This window comes from Otolemur garnettii, unplaced genomic scaffold, assembly GCF_000181295.1.
Source record: "Otolemur garnettii isolate 467f Iridium unplaced genomic scaffold, OtoGar3 scaffold00101, whole genome shotgun sequence".
Lineage (NCBI taxonomy): Eukaryota > Metazoa > Chordata > Mammalia > Primates > Galagidae > Otolemur > Otolemur garnettii.
In genome coordinates, this window is record NW_003852496.1 from 6,034,041 (window position 1) to 6,056,116 (window position 22,076).

The 22,076-nt window shown below is 43.7% G+C and overlaps 1 protein-coding gene across 1 annotated transcript in view; it reads right to left on the minus strand.

Annotated features, from left to right (window-relative positions):
* Positions 1-22,076, minus strand: part of IFT122 (intraflagellar transport 122) — an 85,607-nt gene that overhangs the window by 40,203 nt on the left and 23,328 nt on the right. Inside the window, exons 5-15 of the mRNA XM_003796230.3 lie at positions 20,837-20,913; positions 17,729-17,795; positions 16,365-16,511; positions 15,190-15,366; positions 12,824-12,899; positions 11,938-12,129; positions 11,671-11,809; positions 10,119-10,321; positions 8,452-8,589; positions 6,585-6,749; positions 2,958-3,155 (exon numbers count right to left, since the gene is read on the minus strand). Of these exons, the coding sequence (XP_003796278.1) occupies positions 2,958-3,155; positions 6,585-6,749; positions 8,452-8,589; positions 10,119-10,321; positions 11,671-11,809; positions 11,938-12,129; positions 12,824-12,899; positions 15,190-15,366; positions 16,365-16,511; positions 17,729-17,795; positions 20,837-20,913 (1,579 nt within the window). The remainder of the gene's footprint in view (positions 1-2,957; positions 3,156-6,584; positions 6,750-8,451; positions 8,590-10,118; positions 10,322-11,670; positions 11,810-11,937; positions 12,130-12,823; positions 12,900-15,189; positions 15,367-16,364; positions 16,512-17,728; positions 17,796-20,836; positions 20,914-22,076) is intronic.

Here is a 22,076-nt window from a genome sequence, read left to right on the forward strand (position 1 = left end):
TCTTAAAACCAAGGGGGAAATGCATCAGGACAGTGGTCAGAAAAAAGATTTTATAAATAAAATCTTCAAAAGCTGAAAAATTACCAATGGAGTACAATGTACATTATTCAAGTGATGGGTACAAAAGTCCAGACTTCACCACTATAAAATACATATATGTACTGGAATTTAACTTGTATAATGTAATTATATTAATGTTTTTCATTGAGATAGAGTCTTACTTTGTCACCCTCTGTAGAGTACTGTTGCCTCATAGCTCACAGCAACCTCAAACTCTTGGGCTCAAGCAATTCTCTTGTCTCGACCTCCTAAGTAGCCAGGACTACAGGCACCAGCCACAATGCCTGGCTATTTTTTTTTTGTTGTTTGTTTAGCAGGCCCAGGCTGGGTTCAAACCCACCAGCCCAGTGTATTTGGCTAACGCCCTAACCACTGAGCACACCCAGCCTATTTTAAAATTTTTTAAAGGTATAAAAAAAGATTTCAAAAGCACAGGCAACAACAGCAAAAATAAACAAATGAAATTACATCAAACTAAAAAGCTTCTGCATAGCAAAGGAAACAATCAACAGAGTAAAAAGACAGCCCATAGAATGGGATGAAATATTTGCAAACTACTCCAACGATGAGTATAATACCCAGAGTACACAAAGAACTGAAACATACCAACTGCAAAAAAGAAACCTGATTAAAAAATGGGCAAATTATCTGAACAGACATTTCTCAGAAGAAGCCATACGAAATGGCCAACACATATGAAAAAATGCTCAACATCACTAATCATCAAGGAAATGCAAATCAAACCACAATGAGGCCTCCTTTCTCCCCAGAGTAGTTATTATCAAAAAGACAAAAAATGACTAATGCTGGTGAGAGTATAGAGAGAAAGGAACTCTTACACACTATTGGTGGATATAAACCAGAACAGTTCTCATGGAGAACAGCATGGAGTTTCCTCAAATACCACAAACTAGAACTACCATATGTTCCAGCAGTCCCCTATTGAGGGAAAGGCAAGGAAATAATTATCATGAAGAGACATCTATGTCCCCAATGTTCATAGCACATCTCTAATAGCCAAGATATCCAACTATAGATAAACAATTTTTAAAAATGTGGTGTAGGCTTGGCACCTGTGGCTCAAGTGGCTAAGGCAGCAGCCACATATACCTAAGGTGGCGGGTTCAAATCCAGCCTGAGCCCACCAAACAACAATGACGGCTGCAACCAAAAAATAGCCGGGCGTTGTGGCGGGTGCCTGTGGTCCCAGGTACTTGGGAGGCGGAGGCAGGAGACTCGCTTGAGCCCAGGAGTTGGAGGTTGCTGTGAGCTGTGATGCCATGGCACTCTACCAAGGGGGACAGTTTGAGGCTCTGTCTCAAAAAAAAAAAAAAAAAGTGGTGTATATACAACATGGAATGCTATTCAGTCATAAAAAAGGAATGAAGGGTGGCACCTGTGGCTCAAAGGAGTAGGGCGCTGGCCCCATAGACCAGAGGTGATGGGTTCAAACCCATCCCTGGCCAAAAAAAAAAAAAAAAAAAGGAATGAAACCCTGTCAATTACAGCAACATCAACAGAACTGGAGGACATTAAGTGAAATAAGCCAGGAATAGAAAGTTAAACACCTCATGTTCTCACTCATATGTGGAATCTAAAAAATGTTGAACCTGTAGAAATAAAAAGTAGAATAGAGGATACTAGAGGCTGGGAAGGGTAGGGGAAGCAAAGGACAGGAAGATACTTGTTAAAGGATACAATATAGCTAGACAGAAGGAATAAGTTTCTAGTGTTCTACCTCATTATAAGACAACTTTAGTTAACAATTATACAGTTTTAAATAGCTAGAGGGAAGACACTGGACGTTTCCAACACAGAGAAATAATAAATGTTTGAGATGATGGATATGCTAATTATACCGATCTGACGACTATACATTATACATATTGAAAAATCACTCTGTATCCCATGAATATGTGTAATTACTATTTGTCAATTAAGAAGTTAAAAATAAAAGTCTCCATCTCTTGTTTACAGTCCACATTCAGTGGAGTACTGTAAATCTGAGGTTTCATCTATAGGCAGCATTACTAACATAGATAAAGGTCATGAAACAATATTTATAGTATGATTCTACTTTTGTTTAAAAATGTTTATATAAAAAATAAAATGTTTATATAAAATCCCTATACTATGCATATGCATGCATCATAATATATATAGAAAAGGTCTGGGTAGATAGACATACATTTAAAGAATGACTCTCTCCTAAGGACGGGATTCTGAATGTTAAAGTTTTCTCGTGGTGCCTGTCCTGTTTTATGATAGTTACACAGTAAGCACCACTCACTTGGCAAGCACCCGGGAGAGGTGTGATCAGGCCAACCCCGACTTGGGTTGTCTGTCTCTGCTCTCCGGTCTGTTTCTGCCCTCTCTATGACTCCGTACTCCAGCCTCCCATTTCTGCTCTGCATCCTCCTAGGTCAAGGGACTTGAGCAGATTCCTGTGCTCCCTTTTTGGCTCATAGACCTCAGCCCTACATCCCATCCCATTTATTTTCTCTTTCCCTGTCCCTCTCTCTCATGTACACGTGCCATGACCACACACTCCTGTGTATACCTGCTGGGCTCCCAGCTTTGTTGGCTTATTCCATTCTACACCAGGCACAGCTGTCAGTAAAATACACTCTGCTGACAACACTGCCTATCTCTCCCCATCCTGACCCAGCAAGAAAGGGAGGCTCAAAGAGGATGAGCTGTTTTCCTAAAGAAACAGGTTGTATGGGGTGGAGACAGGGCTTCAGGTTCCAGGTCCTGCCTTCTACGGTGTCACGGCTGCCACTCTTCTTGCCTCCCTCTTCCTTGCTGCTCCCTCTCCTCAGAGCACCCGTGGGGGCCCAGTTTCCTGCTCTTATCTTCCCTGCCACTGCCAAGAGTGCACAGATGCCCTGGGTCACCTGTGGCACCTCCACGGCAGACATGGAGAAGACGTGGAGGCAGAAGATCTTGGAGCCGTTGTAGCCGACCACGAAGCCCTGCAGCTTCTGCTGGTGCACGGGAAAGGTGCTGGCTTTGATGTTGAGGTAGCCTCCTCCCGAGAAGCAGAGCATGTCCTCACACTGGGTGTTCCAGGCCACACTGTTGGCATTTGGTTCCTGCGGGACAAGGATGTAAAGATCCCGTGGGAACTGTATGGGCTCCAGCACAACTCCCCTATTACAGCTACATACCCTACATGAAGACAGTCCCACTACACTGCTGTGGGATGGAGGGAAAAGGAGGAAAGGGGTCCCACAAAGTGATGGGGAGAGGTAAGAGCCTCTGTGGAATGTTTGAATAAGCAACATTAGTTTTGAAAAAAAATTATTCTTCCCAAATATGAGTCCCTACATAGCAAGTGAAAAATCAGCAAAGCAGGATTTGCTGATTTTTGCAGATATCATCTGTTAAACGATAAATAAACATCACTACACACAGAAGGTTTAAAGCTGTGGTTCTCAACCTGTGGGTTGTGACCCACAGGAACTGTATTAAAGGGCTGCAGCATTAGGAAGGTTGAGAACCACTGGTTTAAAGGGATATATTCCAAAGGATTCACCAGTAATTGTTTCTGAGTAGACAAAAGTGTAGAATTAAAAAAATGAATCATTTTCTTCACTTTTTGTGTGCCTGAATTTTTCTGTTTATCACAAACATCTATTTTTTTTATAATAAGAAAAAGAATGTGAGCTTTTTTTTTCTTTTTTTAGAGACAGAGTTTTATTATGTTGCTCTTGCTAGAGTGCTGTAGAGTCATAGCTCACAGCAACCTCACTCTTAAGCAAGTCTCTTGTCTCAGCTTCCCAAGTAGCTGGGACTACAGGTGCCCACCACAACGCCTGGCTATTTTTTCCTTTTGTTGCAGTTGTTTAGCTGGCATGGGCCAGGTTCGAATCCGCCACCCTCGGTGTATGTGGCTGGCACTATAACCACTGTGCTAGGGGTGCTGAGTCGAATGTGAGGTATTTTTAAAATTAGAAAATAATATACTGCTTCTGCACTTCACACATTGTAAAAATTCAGCACCCCCTAAATCCACTGCTCAGCCCTAGAGCCCCAGAGACCAGCAGTTGCTTATACCTTTCTTCTTAGAATCTTTTACAACATCTGAATCTTTTACAATGAGCACAATAAAAATAACAACATAGCTGTTTTCATTTGTAGGGTGCAGGGCAGTTGACAGGAGAAAAAGCCAGCAGGCAGTGTGACAGCTGGAAATGTCCATATCTCCTGGCAAGGCCTGAGACTCACCTTCTGATGTCGGTTGGGTGTTTGGCCCCTCCAAATATCATGTTGAAATTTGATGCCTAGCGTTGAAAGTAGAGCCTGGAGGGAGGTTTTTGGGTCATGGGTGTAGATCCTTATGAATGGCTCGGTGCCTTGCCCCATAGATAAGGAGGATAATGAGTGAGTTCTCTCATTAGTTCACTGACTGTTTAAAAGGGCCTGGCATCTCCTCCTCCCTTTCCTTTTGCTTCCTCTCCTACCATGTGACACATCTGTTCCCCCCCTTCACCTTCCACCTTGATTGGAAGCTCCCTGAAGCTCTTGCCAGAAGCAGATGGCGGTGCCGTGCTGCTGAAGCATGAGCCAAATAAACCTCTTTTCTTTATAAATTACCCAACCTCACATATGGACTAACATAACTTCCCTAGCCTACTTCAGAGGCATTGGTGGGGGATAGGGAGGGCACACACCCTTCCACTCTTTTGGAGGAAGAATGTTACTTCCACATACTTCAGTCACCCAGGGTAAGATGGCGGGTATGATGGTGTCATCATAGCTCACAACAACCTCAAACTCTTGAACTCAAGTGATCTCCTGTCTCAGCCTCCTGAGTAGTTAGGACTACATGTGCTTGCCACAATGCCCAGCTAGTTTTTCTATTTTTAGTAGAGTCAGGGTCTCACTCTTGCTCTGGCTGGTCTCAAACTCCTGAGCTCAAGCAATGTACCCACCTCAATCTCCCAGAGTGCTAGGATCACAGGCATAAGCCACCGCCCCTGGCCACCCTTCCCCTCTTGTATGATTCTAGACTCAGACCCAGATTCACAACTGAGGCCTGCTAACCTACTGACAGGTCAGGGGTGCATAGTGTGGATCCCAGGGAGAAGGAAAGTTAACAGTTAGGGCCCTATTTTGTGCCAAGCACTGAGCTAGGTACTATGGTATCTTGTTTATTCCTATAGCAATTCTATGAAAGGGCAATTACTAGTTTCACTTCAGAGATAAGGAGAAATTGAATCTCAGAAAGGATCACGGCTCGGCGCCTGTGGCTCAAGTGGCTAAGGCGCCAGCCATGTACACCCAAGGTGGCGGGTTCGAATCCAGCCGGGGCCCGCCAAACAACAATGACGGCTGCAATCAAAAAATAGCCGGGTGTTGTGGCGGGCGCCTGTGGTCCCAGCTACTTGGGAGGCTGAGGCAAGAGACTTGCTTGAGCCCAGGAGTTGGAGGTTGCTGTGAGCTGTGATGCCAAGGCACTCTACCCAGGGGGACAGCTTGAGGCTCTGTCTCAAAAAAAAAAAAAAAAAAAAAAAAAAAAAAGGATCACAAATTTGGTTAAGATCACACAATAATCGATACAGACCCAAATCAAGCCAGGGTCAATCTGAAGGCTCTTTCTCTTCCCCAAACCACTCCTCCGTGACATGAACATGTAAAGTCACCTCTGACCTAGTGGTAGCCAAGTAACCCCTTCCAAATGACTGAGGCAACTCCTTATTCCAGGGACAACCCTACTGATTCTGCTGTGAAGACAAGGAACCCTGCTAAGGAGACCTAAATCTAAGGTCCATAACATTGAGAAACCCTGTATGGGCCAAGAGGTTCCAGTCCTGACTGCTTACAAAGCCCTAAAGAGGCAAAGAACAGCCCGTCCAGCAGAAAGTCAACCAGGCGGCTGGGCCTGGAGTCTTTGGGCCGCCTTCTCAGTGACATACTTCCTCCAGCCCCCAGAACGAATGATGTGTAAATAACACCAATACCCAGAAAGATCTGAACAGTTCACATCTTGCTGGCTCTTTTAGTATCCCTGTGATATAAGCAGAAGGACAGACTTGCCCCTCCCTATCTCTTTCCTTCTTTCAGATGACAAAACTGATTATGTTTCCTTACTCATAGAAACTTGGCTCACTGATAGAAACAGGTAGGCCTCTAGTAGGTGAGATGCAGACTTCTTCAAAAGAAGCATCATCATCACCACATTAATCCATTCACTAAATACCTACAACATGCTCCACTTAGACTTAGTATTTAATTTCACTTATTGCTCACAGTAAACATGTAAGAAAAGTGTCACCCCCCAGCAAGGAAACCAAGGTTCCCAGAGGATGGCACAGACCCTGCAGCTCCTGGGTGTGTGTAAAGAATAAGCTGGGGCCTGGGGCCTCTCAGACCCTGCCCTTGAGCTTGGACCCTATACCTCACTGCTCCTCCCAGAGGCCTGCTGGGGCAAGAGCAGGGGTGCCCCCTGCAGGGAAGAGAAGGGTTTGCTTAGGGGGACCCCAAAGGACCACATCCTTGAGCACTCTCAGGGACCTCACCTGAAAAAGCAGCTCCTTTGTGTGGATGTCATACACCAGGCAAGTGTCGTTTTCATCTACCACAGCCAGCTTGTTTCGAGAGGCGCTCATGTCCAAGCAGCGCACAGCTGTGGCTTGTTTCAGCAGGACAATAGCAAAGAGGTTGTCCACGAAGATCTTCAGGATCTGGGGAAATTTCAGAGAAGTAAGTGAGTCACTATGGCAACCACACCCTGGAACACTGCCAGGCTGTTAGAATCCCATGTGTTCTACAAGAACAACTCCTACCAATTTCACCAGCTCTGTGCAGAGAAAAGCATTCATCAAAAGAAAAAGGTGGGTAAGGGTGGTGGCTTGTCCTTAGGAGACCAGAAGTGTGGTTCATGAGAGGTCACCAAAGTAAAGACAGGCCTGAGATGGACCAAACTCACATTAGCGCCTGTTTGGACTAGAGATTTGTTAACGACATTGCAGTGTTGGCGATACCTCCAAGCAAAGATCTGAACCACAAATTAACATAGGAAAAGGCTACTACAGACATGGACAAGATGTCTGGTATAAAATGCTGCTGCTGATGACAGCTACCATTTATTGCTATCCCTAGCCTCCCAGGTAGCTAGGACTATAGGCATGAGCGACCACAGCCAGGTAATTTTTCTACTTTTTGTAGAGACAGGGTCTTTGGGTTTGCTCTTGCATAGGCTGGTATTTGGGTGGGGTTTTTATTTCTTTTTTTAGAGATAGGGTTTTGCCATGTTACCCAGGCTGGAGTACAATGGCTATTCACAGGTACAATCACAGTATACTGCAGTGTCAACTTCCTATGCTCAAGCAATAGCCCTGCCTCAGCCTCCTGAGTAGCTGGGACCACAGGCACCAGCCACAATGCCTGGCTATATTTTTGTGGTAGTTGTCATTGTTTAGCAGGCCTGGGATGGGTTCAGACCCACTAGCCCCAGTGTATGTGGCCAACGCCCTGCCCACTGAGCTACAGGTGCCAAGCCCCATGCTCGGCTCTGACATCCCTCTTTTTGACAACCCTATGAAACTGATGGTATCTTCATTTATAAAACCTTAGCCTCAAAGAGGTGAACTGACATACCCAGGAGCCCAAAGAACATGATCCCGGGCTGACCTGACCGCAAAGTCCATGCTGCCAGCCTCACCTGGGTAGTGAGAGCTGACAGGGAGATGGCAGCAGGCCCTACCTTCCTTTGGTGCTGCTGCGTGACTGCTCCACTATCTCAGGCTCTGTGACTTCCGTCCCAAGCGAAGACCTCACAAGCCTCAGCAACAAGCCATCTGCTAGACAGCTTGGCTCTCAGGCTAATGCAGTTATATTTTCACATTCAAATTTCCATGTAGCCTATTTAGGACTTTTCTTATTTTGAGCAAAGAACACATACAGAAAGAAATCTGTTTAACTTTGCGTAACCTAGATTTCCCACATCTATCTGACCAAAGGGCTCATTTTTCTTATAGCATTTACTAACTTTCTGAGGACCCAGAATTCTCTAGGACACATGTTATAATACACTGCAATAACCCACTTACTGTCCTAGCAGGGATCAGACCTAAGTAATGATCTCTGCCTCCCTCTCTAGCAACCCTCTGAAGCTGTATCTCTAACAAATCTCCCCCTTTCTGGGCAACTTTAAACCCACTAATCTATAGCTCACCTTTGCCAGAATCTAAGTATCCTATGGGTCTGAGGGCCACTATGATTGGCCTGAAGCTTTCCTCATAAAACTAAACTCAGGGCTTCCCTCCAACATGCCAGTGGAAAGGAGAAGCCTTTTTCCTGGGAACCCATCTTGCGGTCATCACTAGACATGTTATCTGCATTAGCAGATACTCAGGCTGATAGGAGATATGCAGGAATGCTCACCTGCCCATTCTTCAGGCCCACTAACAGACCCTCTCTTCCAGGAGGGCCACCAATCACCTTGATGTAACGAATGAGAGACTCCATCTGCCACTCTCGCTCCTTCACTCCACTGAAGGACAGGCACTGCAGCCGTTTCTCCTAGGAAGCAAACCCATCTCTACACAGACATTCAACATTTAACCTAACAAGAATACCCAGCCCTCCCAAGGAGGTCGTCCTTGACCTGAGGGATGAAAAATACCTACACATTCCATATCTGTCTAACCTGTCCAGTCCCCATGGTTGGCATAATTAAACCCTCACGTAAGTCTTCACCATGAAGCCCAAATGAGCTTCAAACCTTCAATGCCGACCTCCATCTAGGCAGCCATGGCCAAAAGCAGCCCCTAATAGTTCATCTATTTGCCACACCTGTCCTGTAACTTGTGGTACTCCTAAATTGCTTGAAGTTACAGACTTAGAAAGAGATTTTGATAGTATTTTATACTACAGTGATTCCAAATGATTTCCTCTATTTTATCATTTCCAATAGGCCTATGTGAAACCAAATCTACCCCTTTTTCCAAGATAGATGCTAGACTAGCCTTCTCTTAAAGTCTTTCCAAACTTTTCTTGGCACTGACCTAGATAGTTTCTAGGAATCTAAGTTAAGAAAATTTTCTTTCATGAAAAAAATCTGTCAGGAAGTAAAACTTCCTTGACTACTAAGTTGGTATAAATTTTATGTGCATATGCTTATCAAAAAAAATTCCTATTTTCAATTTGTGGGACACAAATTTATGCTTTAAAGTCATTAAAATATATCTAATCCTAGCATGACAAAATGCTCTGCATTACAAAAAAGTATCTTCCAATTTACGGCCTATGCTTTTCTAAGAAAGTCTGATTCATCTAGATGCCAATAAAATGAAAGCAAACAGCCACTGAGTCTGATGCAAAGATACTTGTTTTCTAGTGACTAGTTTTAATTGTTTAATTTTCTTTTTTTTTTTTTGAGACAGAGTCTCACTCTGTCACATAGGTAGAGTGCTGTGGCATCATCACAGCTCACAGCAGCCTCAAACTCCTGGGCTCAAAAGATCCTATTGCCTCAGCCTCCCGAGTAGCTGGGACTACAGGTACCTGCCACAAAGCCCGGCTAGTTTTTCTATTTTTATCTTATTTTATTATTATTATTTTTTGAGACAGAGTCTCAAGAGTACCGTGCCTGGGTAGAGTGCTGTGGCGTCACAGCTCACAGCAACCTCCAGCTCTTGGGTGTAAGCGATTTTCTTGCCTCAGCTTCCTGAGTATCTGGGACCACAGGTGCCCGCCACAATGCCCAGCTATTTTTTCATTGTAGTTGTCATTGTTGTTTTGGCGGGCCCAGACTGGATTCGAACCGCCAGCTCCGGTGTACATGGCTGGCACCCTAGCCACTTGAGCTACAGGTACCTAGCCAGTTTTTCTATTTTTAGTAGAGAAGGGGTCTCACTCTTGCTCAGGCTGGTCTCAAACTCCTGAACTCAAACAATCTTCCCACCTCGGCATCCCAGAGTGCTAAGATTATAGGCATGAGCCACCATACCCAGCCAGTGACCAGTTTTAAAACCATAAGGTAGGTACCCTATTCTTGCAAAGAACATGAAGTGAATTCAGGCTGCTCCCTCCAACACATTACTACCCACCTGGCAGAGGATAATGTGATGGGCGCACACCACCAGGAGGTTGCATTCGAACTTCTTGACAATCTTCTCCTTTACCCGGTAATGCATGTCTGACGAGTCATCTGAATATAACTCATATATAAGGATTTTCTCTGGCAGTTGGATAGCTAATCGATTTCTGTAGATGGCAATTTTCTTGACAAGCTCTTTGCATTTAATCCGTACTGTCAAAGAAAAAAATCCAGCTCTAGCAAGAGATTGTTAAGTAAGGTAGAAGGCAGAGAAATTAAAAGCTATCATTTACTTAATGCTACTGGCAATTAAAGTGAGACACTCTCATTAAAAAATCTTTACAGAGTATCTAATATGTACAATCAGCTCTGCTGAGCACTGGGATCCAAAGGCATATACAATACAGTCTTTGTGGTTCAAAGCTTGCAAACTGAGTATGAAAAATAAAAGTTAGTGCTGCCATTACTTGCCAAATACACACATATAAATCTTAATTCCCCTACACTGCACTGATGGCCCCCAACAATCAGGAGCCTGCCTAAGTGGCTGTCCTCACCTCTGGCCATTCCCCACCTACCTCCTTGATATAAAGAATGGCATGGATGCATGAGAGTGGCCTCTGTACTGAATCCAAATTTTACAAAACAAATCCTTTAACAAAGGGTTTTCTTCTGTGAAGTTTGGAATTGGTTGAGGGGCCACATGAGACCTTGAGGCTGCAGGCTCCCCACCTCTGTGGGACAATATTCTATATTCTCACTAGAGACCTGGTAGAGAAAATGTCCCAGAAGGGATACTGCAGAGCTACCCAAGTGGTTCCACCCCACCATCACAGCTGGAATCTTCAGAGGTACTTCCGGATAGGATCAAAGGATGCCCATTTGAATCTGCAAGGCAACACCCAACTTGGATCCCTATGTAAAGGTACTGAGCAGTGTACTGTGGCCAACGCATCTAGGTATAAATACACTTGAAATAAATGGATTCTTAGCTCATTTAACCAGCTTAGCTACATGGGTAAACATAGCAGAACATGAGGTTAGAGCTTGGACTATGCTAGGTCTGGAACCCAGATCTGACTAAGCCTCTGCTAAAGTACAGCCCCTGCTTATCTCTGGCAGAAGGACTCAACAGGAAGCCAGTGGAGACTGGGCTGAGGCAGAAGCACCACAGAAGGAATAAAGGTCTACAAAGACCCACAAAGGTCAAACTACCTTGGCTCCAACTTACATATGCTGTAAGTCATCTTCCCTCACCTTAATCAGAGAGTACCTGTGTCCCTTGAAACTACATATACTTGCAAAACTCTTTGAGTCAGTATATATATATATGTGTGTGTGTGTGTGTGTGAGAGAGAGAGAGGGTTTATTGCTTTCATAAGATCCTCCAAGAGCTCAATAACCTCCTTGCCCCTGCCATAAAAACCAAGATTCAGTGACCTTCATGCTTTCAGAAGACCAAGGAGAAACATTTCTTATCATTTCAAGTACCCCATCAGTAGCTCTCTCAACCTACTCCTTCCCAATGTGTGACAGGCAGAGGGGCCCTACCTGCCTCCTACCTTTCTGCTCAGTGATCAGGTGTTGCACAATGACGTCGGTCATGCTATCCCTGTAGGCATACCGGTCCTTATAGAGCCCATGGACAGTGCTGAAAATAAGCTGGTAGAAGGAAATGGTGCCATCCTGGCAGCCTACCACCTGCAGGGTAAGAGAGTTGTCAAGTCCCAGCTGTCTGTTCCCTCTCATTTGTCAGGAACAAATACCAGTGATCTGACTCGATAAACATGGTTGATGCTCAGAGCAATGAATGAACTTCCTCTCCTTACCACGTAGTTGGATTCGGGTTTCACTTTACACGTCCACACCCAAGAGTTCTGCTCCCCAACAGTCCCAAGCCGCACTCCATCCTTGGTGAAAAGGGATACTTGCTTGTCTGACCCCCCCAGCAAAATGTACTCCCCTTTACTGAAGTAGCTGAGGCAGCAGGGGTCAAAACTCAGTGACCGATCCTTCCCAATCTAAGGAAAGAGAACACATACCAAGGAAAAAATCATTTCTGAATCCATAATTACAAAACAATTAAGGGCTTTCCCCACCAACTAATGGGGGCAGCTGGGAAGACATGAGAGCTGGCCAGCCTTATCTTCTATTTATTCCAAATAGAGGGAGTTAAGGGGATGACAAAGTGCTAGACTTTAAAGTCAAACCATCTCAAGACCTAATACCCCTAGATAAAGAGCCCACATAGAGACTCCTCAGTTCAGTTCTTCCCCCTTCCAGAAGCTCTGTTGCTTTTTACTTCTTTTGTATTCCTTCCTAACTTCTAATAAAAATTCTATCTTACCACGAAAATAAATAAATAATAATAATAATAATAATACAAAATAATAATACAGTCAAACCAATCTGAGATTCAATTCCAGGATCCACCACTTACTAGCTATGTGAGAACTTAGGCATATTTCATTGCTGAGTCTTGGTCTACTTATTTCTAAAAAGTTAATAACGAAAACAACCTACTTCAGTGGGCTTTATAAGAATTAAATGAGATAAAGTATGCAAAGCACTGAGCACAGTAGCTTATAACACAGTAAATGCTCAAAAAGCAGGAACTAGCATAGATAATGTATGATTAATAACAATACAGGCTCAGAAAGTAAAAGTATGCCATAACAGGCATGACTGCAGCTGGATTCATACAGGACTACATACCTGTTTTCCACTCAGTTGGTAGAAGGAAAGTTTCTGTCCCCAGTCAGCTACAGCCATGATGTCATTATGTTCCTCTCTAATCAAAAGAAGAAAAAAGAGGTTGTAAGGGGTCATGGCCTGTTGATGAGTATAGCCCTAAGGGTTTAACAATAACAGAAAAAGAAAACCCTGGCCAAGCTGTCAGGTTGCCAAATGTTGTATAGCTTTACTGAGGCCAAAAGTTGTAATTGGGCCCAATCCCATCAATCAGTCTAATGGGATGAAGCAATGAGGCAGCCCTCCTGGGATATGCTGCTATTTCACTGAACCCCTTGCCATAAACTTATGGTGCCGAGACCCTTCCACAGCTGAACGAGATAAACTCCTCCTTTCATCCCTTCCTCAGGAGCAACTCTAAGAAAGAGCAAGGTTATAGATCCAGGAGTGCTTTTCTTTTACATAGTACTAAAAATATGGGGAGATGATAGAGAAACATATCTAGGAATTCACTGTCTGATTTTTTTTTTTTTTGAGACAGAGTCTCACGACCTCACCCTCAGTAGAGTACTGTGCCATCATAGCTCACAGCAACTTCAAACCCTTGGGCTTAAGTGATCCTCTTGCCCCAGCCTCCCAAGTAGCTGGGACTGCAAGAGCCCACCACAATGCCTGGCTAACTGTCTGATTTTTTTGATGGACAGAGGGAAACTTGCTTATTCTTCCTAAAGGGAGAAAATAACATCTAAAACTAGGTTCTTCTGTAGGTAGGGTCCTTGCATAGGTGAAATGGTTTCTGACCAAATCTAATAAAAAAAAAAACAGTGGGCTTTCTGAAGAACAACTGTCTTTGACACTAAAAAGCTATGGGGATTAGTCCTTGGGACTGGGAATGCAGGACTGACACATAGGAAAGACTCCCTCAGCTGAGGCTCAGGAGCAGGTGACCTGGGAATCTAGTTCAATAGAAAGGCATCTCCAACCTTTGAGGCTGTGTCTTAATCCACCTAATGTTGCCTCTTTGTTTATTAACTCCAGCTTTTTTGAGCCCAGGGCCTTGAGGTCACCTGGCAGCACCACTGGCTATATAGACAAACATGGTGGCAGTCTTGTTTGTGAAACCAGTCAAGAATGGCAGCATGACAAATTCATAACTAAGGGAAAAGATAAAGATTGAGAGGAATGTTAACAGGATGGGGCCTGCGCATGTACTGTGTGCCTGGCATTGAAGTCCAAACAATCTAAGAGCCCAGCCCACACTGAGCCCTCTTGGGGAAGCCACAGATGGCTTTGAGCTGGGCTCAACCTCCACATGCTAGATTGGTGATTTTCAATCTCTTTTTTCCTCCTAGGGAAGCGGGACTCTTTATCAAACAAAAATTCATGTTCAGGTGCTTCTCTTGTTAAAGCACAGATGGAGACCTGAAGCTCACACCTCATACCTCCTCCTTCGGTGACCCTGGGGTAGAGTTCTTCCAAGAAGCCTCAGTTATCACAGAACACAATGTGGGAAGTCCCAAGCTACATCTGTTACCCAATCTAGACATCCTAGTATCTGCCATGTTTTCTGTAATTTGGTTTTTTTTTTTTTGGTGGGGGGAAGCAATGAAGGACAGGGTCTAGCTATGTTGCCCAAGCTAGACTTTGAAATCAAACTCTTGAGCTCAAGTGATCCTCTCACATCAGCCTACCAAGTAGCTTGGACTACAAGCATGCACTCAGATCCTATAGGTAATCTGTTTGTTTAAGACAATCTCTGCTGCCCTGGGGTTTATAGGTAATCTTGATTAAAGAGAAGAAAGGAGGATTGGTGTGAGGATAATGGGTAAGGTAAGGGCTTCCTCTCTGATCTGTGTCCTAACAAATGCAAGGTAAGGTAGAGTGTGGGAACAAGCCAAGAAACGTGACCAGTAATAGAGGTGGTATTAAATGAATTATGAGACATCCCCACAAGGGCTTACTGTGCAAAGCATTCAAAATCATGTTTTTCAAAGATTTCTAATGTTATTAGAAAGAATTTATGATGTTAAGTGAACAAAAAAGGCAGGATCTGATTTAGTTAATTATATGAACATACTAAAAGATTGAGGAGAAATACACTTAGATACTAACAGTGGTTTCCTTAGGAGATGGCATTTTATAGAAAAGTTGATTTTTCTTCTCTTGACTCTTCAATTATTTCCTATAGCTTCTCACAGAATCACTTCATAATCCACATGTAAATTTTAAGGGTGTGTTTCCCTTTGTTGGGGGAGCTTTTGCCCACAATTCCCCTATTCCCTACACTGCTCCCCTTGGCCAAGGAGCTTAGTATAAGCATCTGCCCCAGCAGCTCTGTGTGGGGCCTGGGCCTTTCCAAGGAGGGTTCTCACTCCTTGGGACACACTCACGAGTTGTCGTCCCTGGGACTGTCGTCCTCTTCCTCTGGCTCTTCCTCCTCTGCCTCACTACCCTGACTACTGTACACTGTTGACTTCAGAGTGGAAGGAATTTCCTGAAAATATCTGTTGACAATGACTTCCTCGGCATCCTCGTTCTCTCTGGTCATCCAGAAATTCTCCCATCGGCTGTAGATAGTAAGTGGTTGTTCAAAATCACATTGCCTAAAACTACACTGAAGCTATAATTTCAAAATCTGTCAAAGAGCCCCTGAACTCTACCCAGAGGAGGACAGCTACCAGGTACACTGGGCATCCTGCTTCTCATGAATTAAAAATGGCAGCCTGTAGCCACGAAGTTATCTGTGGCCACAAAATCAAACAGCAGGAACTCTGGGGTAGGCTAATGGCCTTTGATGGCATTAGACATGCATGGTACAGTCTGAGTTGAACAAAATTAACTCAGGAAGAAGCACAATAATGTGGTGTAGGAAAGGCAGCGGAATTAAACAACCTTCTCAATCAAGGTTTCACCTACCTGAAAAATGACATTGGACCAATAAAAAATTTACCTTTCCCTTCAGAGGACTCTGTGAGAGATACCGATGGTTTCATAATAACATAACATAAACAGCATATAAAGCTATTAGTCCACCCTTCAAAGTCACATGGGCATAGAAAGGAAAGTGTGAATAAGGTTTGAGAAGGTAGATGCCAATTGTTTGTGTACCTCTAGGCTTTAAGAACACTTGTAGACTTAATTTTGACTTTTTGACAAGGGCAGTAAAAGGGCTTATGAAAAAGCTATTTATTAACAGGTGGGTAAGCATTTTGCCCAGACTGGCAAGTAAGAACTGAAAAGGGGAAAAGACAAAAATAAAGCCACAGCAAAAAGCTCAGCTATTAATTCATAAGAAAATGGACCTCCTGTGTTGCTCTCACACACACACACATTCTCTCCCTCTCTCTCTGGGCTGGCCTAGATAGCGCATCTGCTAGCTAAATCTCTAGGATTTGTTCCAAAATTCAAGATAGGGTCTTAAAAATTTTCATACAAATAGAACAGGTTCCAAAGCAGATCATTCAAGTGGGGTGAGAAGCGTTTGAATGCACAGAGACCTCAGAAAGAGAGAAAGCCCTTCTTCATGATAGTGTCTGTCCTTGAGGAAGGACAGCTGTAAGAGTACCTTGATGGGTTCCAGGAGATGGACCATATTGGGGAAAGGGAGCCCCCTGGCCGCTCAATCTTCACTTTTTCCTCACCATTTTTGTTCCGAATGCTGATAATCCCATTGAACATCCCCAGAGCCAAGTACTGACCATCATTTGTCCAGCTGTGCACAAAAGCAACAAAGGGAATAAGAAGAGGGAAATCACACAGAAAGTAAAAATAGTGAGGATAACGCCTTTGTTTGAAATAAAGTCCAAGGAGACAGCAATCGCTAGGCTATGGTTTCACATTGCCAACCTTGACATAAAATCAGAAGACCAGACTTAAAATCCCACTTATTTCTGGAGTCAATAGTGAGAAGTGAGGGCAGCAGTGCCTTTTCTGAGCTCCCACAGCTATCTGTACATACTTCCATGACAGCCCTTGTGCCTGCATCTCTGGGCCAGCCCCTACTCCTCACTTTCCATTTCCACCCCCTTCCACTTCAAAAGTTCTGACTCTGTCTCGGTGTATTCTCAGCCTTTAGAGTAGGCCTTCACATGTAATAGGTACTCAACAGATGTTGAAGAAAGGGTCACACTCAGAAGGTGAACAGCAAGAATAGCTGCCAGTTCTAGCGTGTCTACTGTATAACCCTCAGGTGTTGTGCTGCATGCTTTATACTCAGCAGTTTGTGTGCATTTCACAACCCTATTGAGTCAGTATTTTTATCCCCATTTGTCAAATGAGGAGCTGAGGCTCCATCTCAGAGAGATTTTGTAACTTTTCTGAGGTCACAAAATTTGTCAGCAACAGAATCTGGATTCTAAACAGGTCTAGCACCAAAGCTCTCCCCTGCATATGCTGCCTGTACAAAGACAGCCTCACATTTCCAGACAGCCTCTATTCAGCACAGCTGCATGTAGAGGAGGCTTGTTGCTAGATAACCACATGAAGGCAACTTGTAGTTTTGTTTTGTTTTGTTTTCTTTTCTTTTTGAGACAGAATTTTACTTTGTTGCCCTCAGTAGAGTGTCGTGGCATCACAGCCCACAGCAGCCTCCAGCTCTTGGGCTTAGATGATTCTCTTGCCTCAGCCTCCTGAGTAGCTGGGACTACAGGTGCCCACCACAGCTCCCAGCTATTTTTTGTTGCAGTTTGGCTGGGGCCAGGTTCAAACACACCACCCTCAGTATATGGGGCTGGCGCCCTACTCACTGAGCCACAGGTGCCACCCGACTTATAGTTTTCTTAATGATCAAAGGCACTAATCTTTCCCATAAAGAACAAAAAAGGAAACATTCTTCCATTTTAACACAAGACCTTTTCTGTTTGTGAAGTAACTGGATTTTGAGAGTCTGGAAGGAACACAAAGCCTATCTCGGAGCTACATATCACTTACCTGCAGCAGGTGATCTTGCTGCTTGCTTTGTGCTTGGAGACGGACTTTTGTTCAGGAGACCACAATCCTTCAATGCACAATAATATAAAAGAAAATAGATTGGTTGAAACACTACTCAGCAATAAAAAGGAACAAACTATTGATATATGCAACTTAGATAGATCCCTAGGGCTCTGTGCTAAGTGAAAAAAGAAAATCTCCAAAGATCATATACTGCATGATTCCATTTATATAATATTCTTGAATGACAGAATAATAGAAATGGAGAACAGATTCATAGTTACAAGGGGTTGGGGAAAATAGGAGACAAGAAAGGGCGGGTGTGATGATAAGAGGTATCTGTGATAGAATAGTTCTGGGTGGTTCTTGAATCTGTGGTGAATCTGGGTGGTGAATCTGTGGTTCTTCACACATGATAAAATGACAGAACTATACACATTTTGTGCTAGTCCCAGTTATCTGGTTTGGTTTTCTATAAGAGTTACATTGGGAAAAATAGATGAAAAATACAGAGGTTATACAGCATAACCTCTTTATACTATCTTTATAACTTACTATGAACCTATAATTCTTTCAAAAGAAAAAAAATAGATTAGTGAAATTCTACCCAACTTTTCAGGTATTTTACTCTTAAAAATATAACAATTCCACTGTTCATAGCTATGAAATTACAATGAGGGTACAATTTACCACTTTACATAACAATACTCTCTGAAAACATAGTTTCTTCTCCCAGGCCTCACCCACAGCGCATGATCCTATCTGAGCTGTGCCGTGTCCACAGCACACCAGTGGCCTGTGGCTTGCTCCCTCCTGCCCCGGGTGCCCTGGCTTAGGCCCCACAGCAACAGGTCTATGTCTAGACCAGTGATTTCCAAACAGTGTGCTATAGCCTACTGGTGTGTCATGACAGGATCTCAGGTGTGCCTCAAAAATTTTTAAAGATCATTAAAAAATTATTTTCAAAAGAAGTTCAAAGCATAGTTAGTATATTCTTTTTTTGTTTTGATCAACCAAATTTAAGTGTGCCACATAAAGTCAACCACAGGTGTGGTTAAAGTGTGCCATGAGATAACAAGGGTTGAAAAAATTCTGGTCTAGACAAAATACGCAAATTCTACTCTTTGCTGAGCAATGAAGCATGATCAAGAAGGCAATGCTACTGCAAAAATACATTAACATATCCAAGTACATCAGACAAGTTATAATTTCCTCCTTTCCCCTGGTTTAAAATGCCTTCTCCAAACATCTCAACCTGTACACATTATCTGTGCTTCCCTGAGCTAGCCTAGAGCCTCCAACTGGAGGCAATCTCTCCCTCCTGGGCCTCCTTCAGCAATGTAATCACTTGACCTGGTTAAGGGTCCTCCAGTGAGTCACTGAACTCATTGGAGCTATTTATTTATTTATTTTTGAGATACAGTCTCACTCTGTTGCCTAGGCTAGAGTGCCTTGGCATCAGCTTAGTTCACAGCAACTCAAACTCCTGGGTTCAAGAGATCTTCCTGCCTCAGCCTCCTGAGTACCTGGGTCTAGAGCAGTGGTTCTGAACCTTCCTAATGCTGCAGCCCTTTAATACAGTTCCTGTGGGTTGCAACCCACAGGTTGAGAACCATTGATCTAGAGCAACTACCACAATACCTCATTAATTTTTCTATTTTTTTTTTGTAGAGACAGGGTCTCATTCTTGCTCTGACTGGTCTCAAACTTCTAAGCTCAAGGGATCCTCCTGCCTCGGCCTCCCAGAGTGCTAGGATTACCAGTATGAGCCACTGTGCTCCCCAGTTATTTTTCAGTAGGGTAGGAAAGAAAATAATACCTGACCTCAGGGATTGTCATAGAGCACAAATAGGAATTCATTTTTAACCCATAGCAGAGTGTCTAGCACATTTCAAGCTTTCAGCAAATACTATTATTACTCAATATTATATTTTTACAAATCCTAACTCCTCCCAAGACCACAAGCTCCATGAGAGTGGGGATTCTGTTTTCTTTCTAATATTCCAATATAAAAACATAGACTAATACTTCACATGAAGAAAATGAGAACTTTTTAAAACAAATGACAGTCCCTTTTCCATTTACAATATGCTTTCAATTACATTCTCTCTTGTGAACCTCAGAACTGTATCAGTGAAATAGATGAGGTGGGCAGCAGGTTCTTTTAGATAAGGAAACTGAAATACTGAGTCAGAGGGACTCAGTTGTTCCAACTGTACCCACTACTTTTTAGCAAGGAAGACAAACTGATGGAGCTGAAAACCAGAATCAACCTTTAATGCAGATAACTTCTGCCCATTTCACTCTCTCCATCCCTCAGACATTTTACTCACACCTCCTCTGTGCCAACACCAGGCCAATGCTGTGTATGGGGGCCGGAAGAACGCTTCAAGGCATTCAGCCCCTCAGGGAGGACAATAACAATGACATATTGCACAAGTAGTTGTTGAAACAGTGAAGAATTTCACATACTCATGGATGTGGGTCAACACAAAGTTGGGGACAAATGAACTGGGTAGCTCAGTTCATTTGGGAATGCTTCCCACAGACAGCAACACCAAGTTAGGCCTCAGCCCTTCCATCCTTCCTACAACATTTCCTTCCCTGCGGTCTTTCTTGTTGTCTCTGATGTTTTATCAGGGTCAAGGTCATTAATCACTGTTTTGGTTTCTGCATATTTTTTTTTTTTTGAAACAGTCTCACTGTTGCCCTCTGTAGAGTGCTGTGTCCTCACAGCTGACAGCAACTTCAAACTCTTGGGCTTAAGCAATTCTCTTGCCTCAGCCTCCCAAGTAGCTGAGACTATAGGTGCCTGCCATAACGCCCAGCTATTTTTCTTGTTGCAGTTGTCACTGTTGTTTAGCTGGCCTGGGCTGAGTTTGAACCTGCAAGTCTGGGTGTATGTGGCTGGCATCCTAACCCACTGAGCTACGGGTGCCACCTCTGCACATTTTTTAAGAATAACTGTCAGCCTCCTCTCAGCCATTGGAAGTAAAAGAGTAGAATTAACTCTCTCAGAACAAAATCACTACAACTTAGACAGATTGCAGCATTTTTAGCCTAGATTTTTAATTTTTCCAGGACAGGACTTCAAGAATCAGAACCTACCAAAGTCATTGGAGGAACAAGAAGCCAGTTGGTGGGTAACAGGATTGTAGGAGACACACTGTATAGAATCATTGTGCCTAGGAAGTAAACAACTGTAGATTAGTGTGTGGCAAACCACAAATGTCTCAGTAGCTACAACTGAAGATTTTAACAAAAAGCCCATAGCCTCTGACTATCTGCCACGTGCTCTTCTGCAAATGACCAACAAAAAGCACAGAGGTTAATTCTCCTTCTCCGGAATTGCCTCTCATTTTCATTACCACCCACTGGCCTGGCCAGGCTGTAATACCATCTCCCCTGGGTGCCACGCTAGACACCTGCAGTTTGGTGAGCTGATAAGATTATGATGTGAAGCACCTATCTTAGTGCCAGGTTCAGAGCAAGTGCTTTGTTTGTGGCTGTTACTTTTACTGTTTTGTAAAGGCCTGAAAATGTAGGATGGAGGTTCAATGAAGACTTTACAGGCCATGATCTGGAAAGGTGACAGTCCTCAGACAACAATAAAAACTGAGCAAGCCATATAACTTGCATGGTGTCTTAGCCCCAGTTTCATCCCTTTACTTCTGGGTAACACTTTACTTACAACCTCACTCATTCATTCATTTATTCATTCATTCAGAAATCAGTTGTTGATTTGCACACCCCTGTACAAAGTACCACTATTCACAATAGCCAAGAAGTGGAAGCATCACAAGTGCCCATCAACAGATGAATGGATAGGGCAGGGCACAGTGGCTCACGCCTGTAATCCTAGCACTCTGGGAAGCCAAGGCAAGTGGATTGCCTGAGCTCACAGGTCCAAGACCAGCCTGAGCAAGTGTGAGACCTCATCTCTAAAAAACAGTCAGGCATGGGAGGCTCCTGTGGCTCAAAGGAGTGGGGTGCCGACCCCATATGCTGGAGATGGCAGCACGTTCAAACCCAGCCCTGGCCAAAAACTGCAAAAAAAAAAAAAAAAATAGCCAGGTGTTATGGTGAGTGCCTATAGTCACAGCTACTCAAGAGAATCACATGAGCCCAAGAATTTGAGGTCGCTGTGAGCTCTGACACTGATGCCACAGCACTCTACCGAGGATGACAAAGTGAGAATCTGTCTACAAAAAAAAAAACAAAAAAAAAAAACAGGGCGGCTCCTGTAGCTCTGTGGGTAGGGCACCGGCCACATACACCAAGGCTGGCAGGTTGGAACCCAGTCTGGGCCAGCTAAAACAACAATGACAGCTTGGCGCCTGTGGCTCAA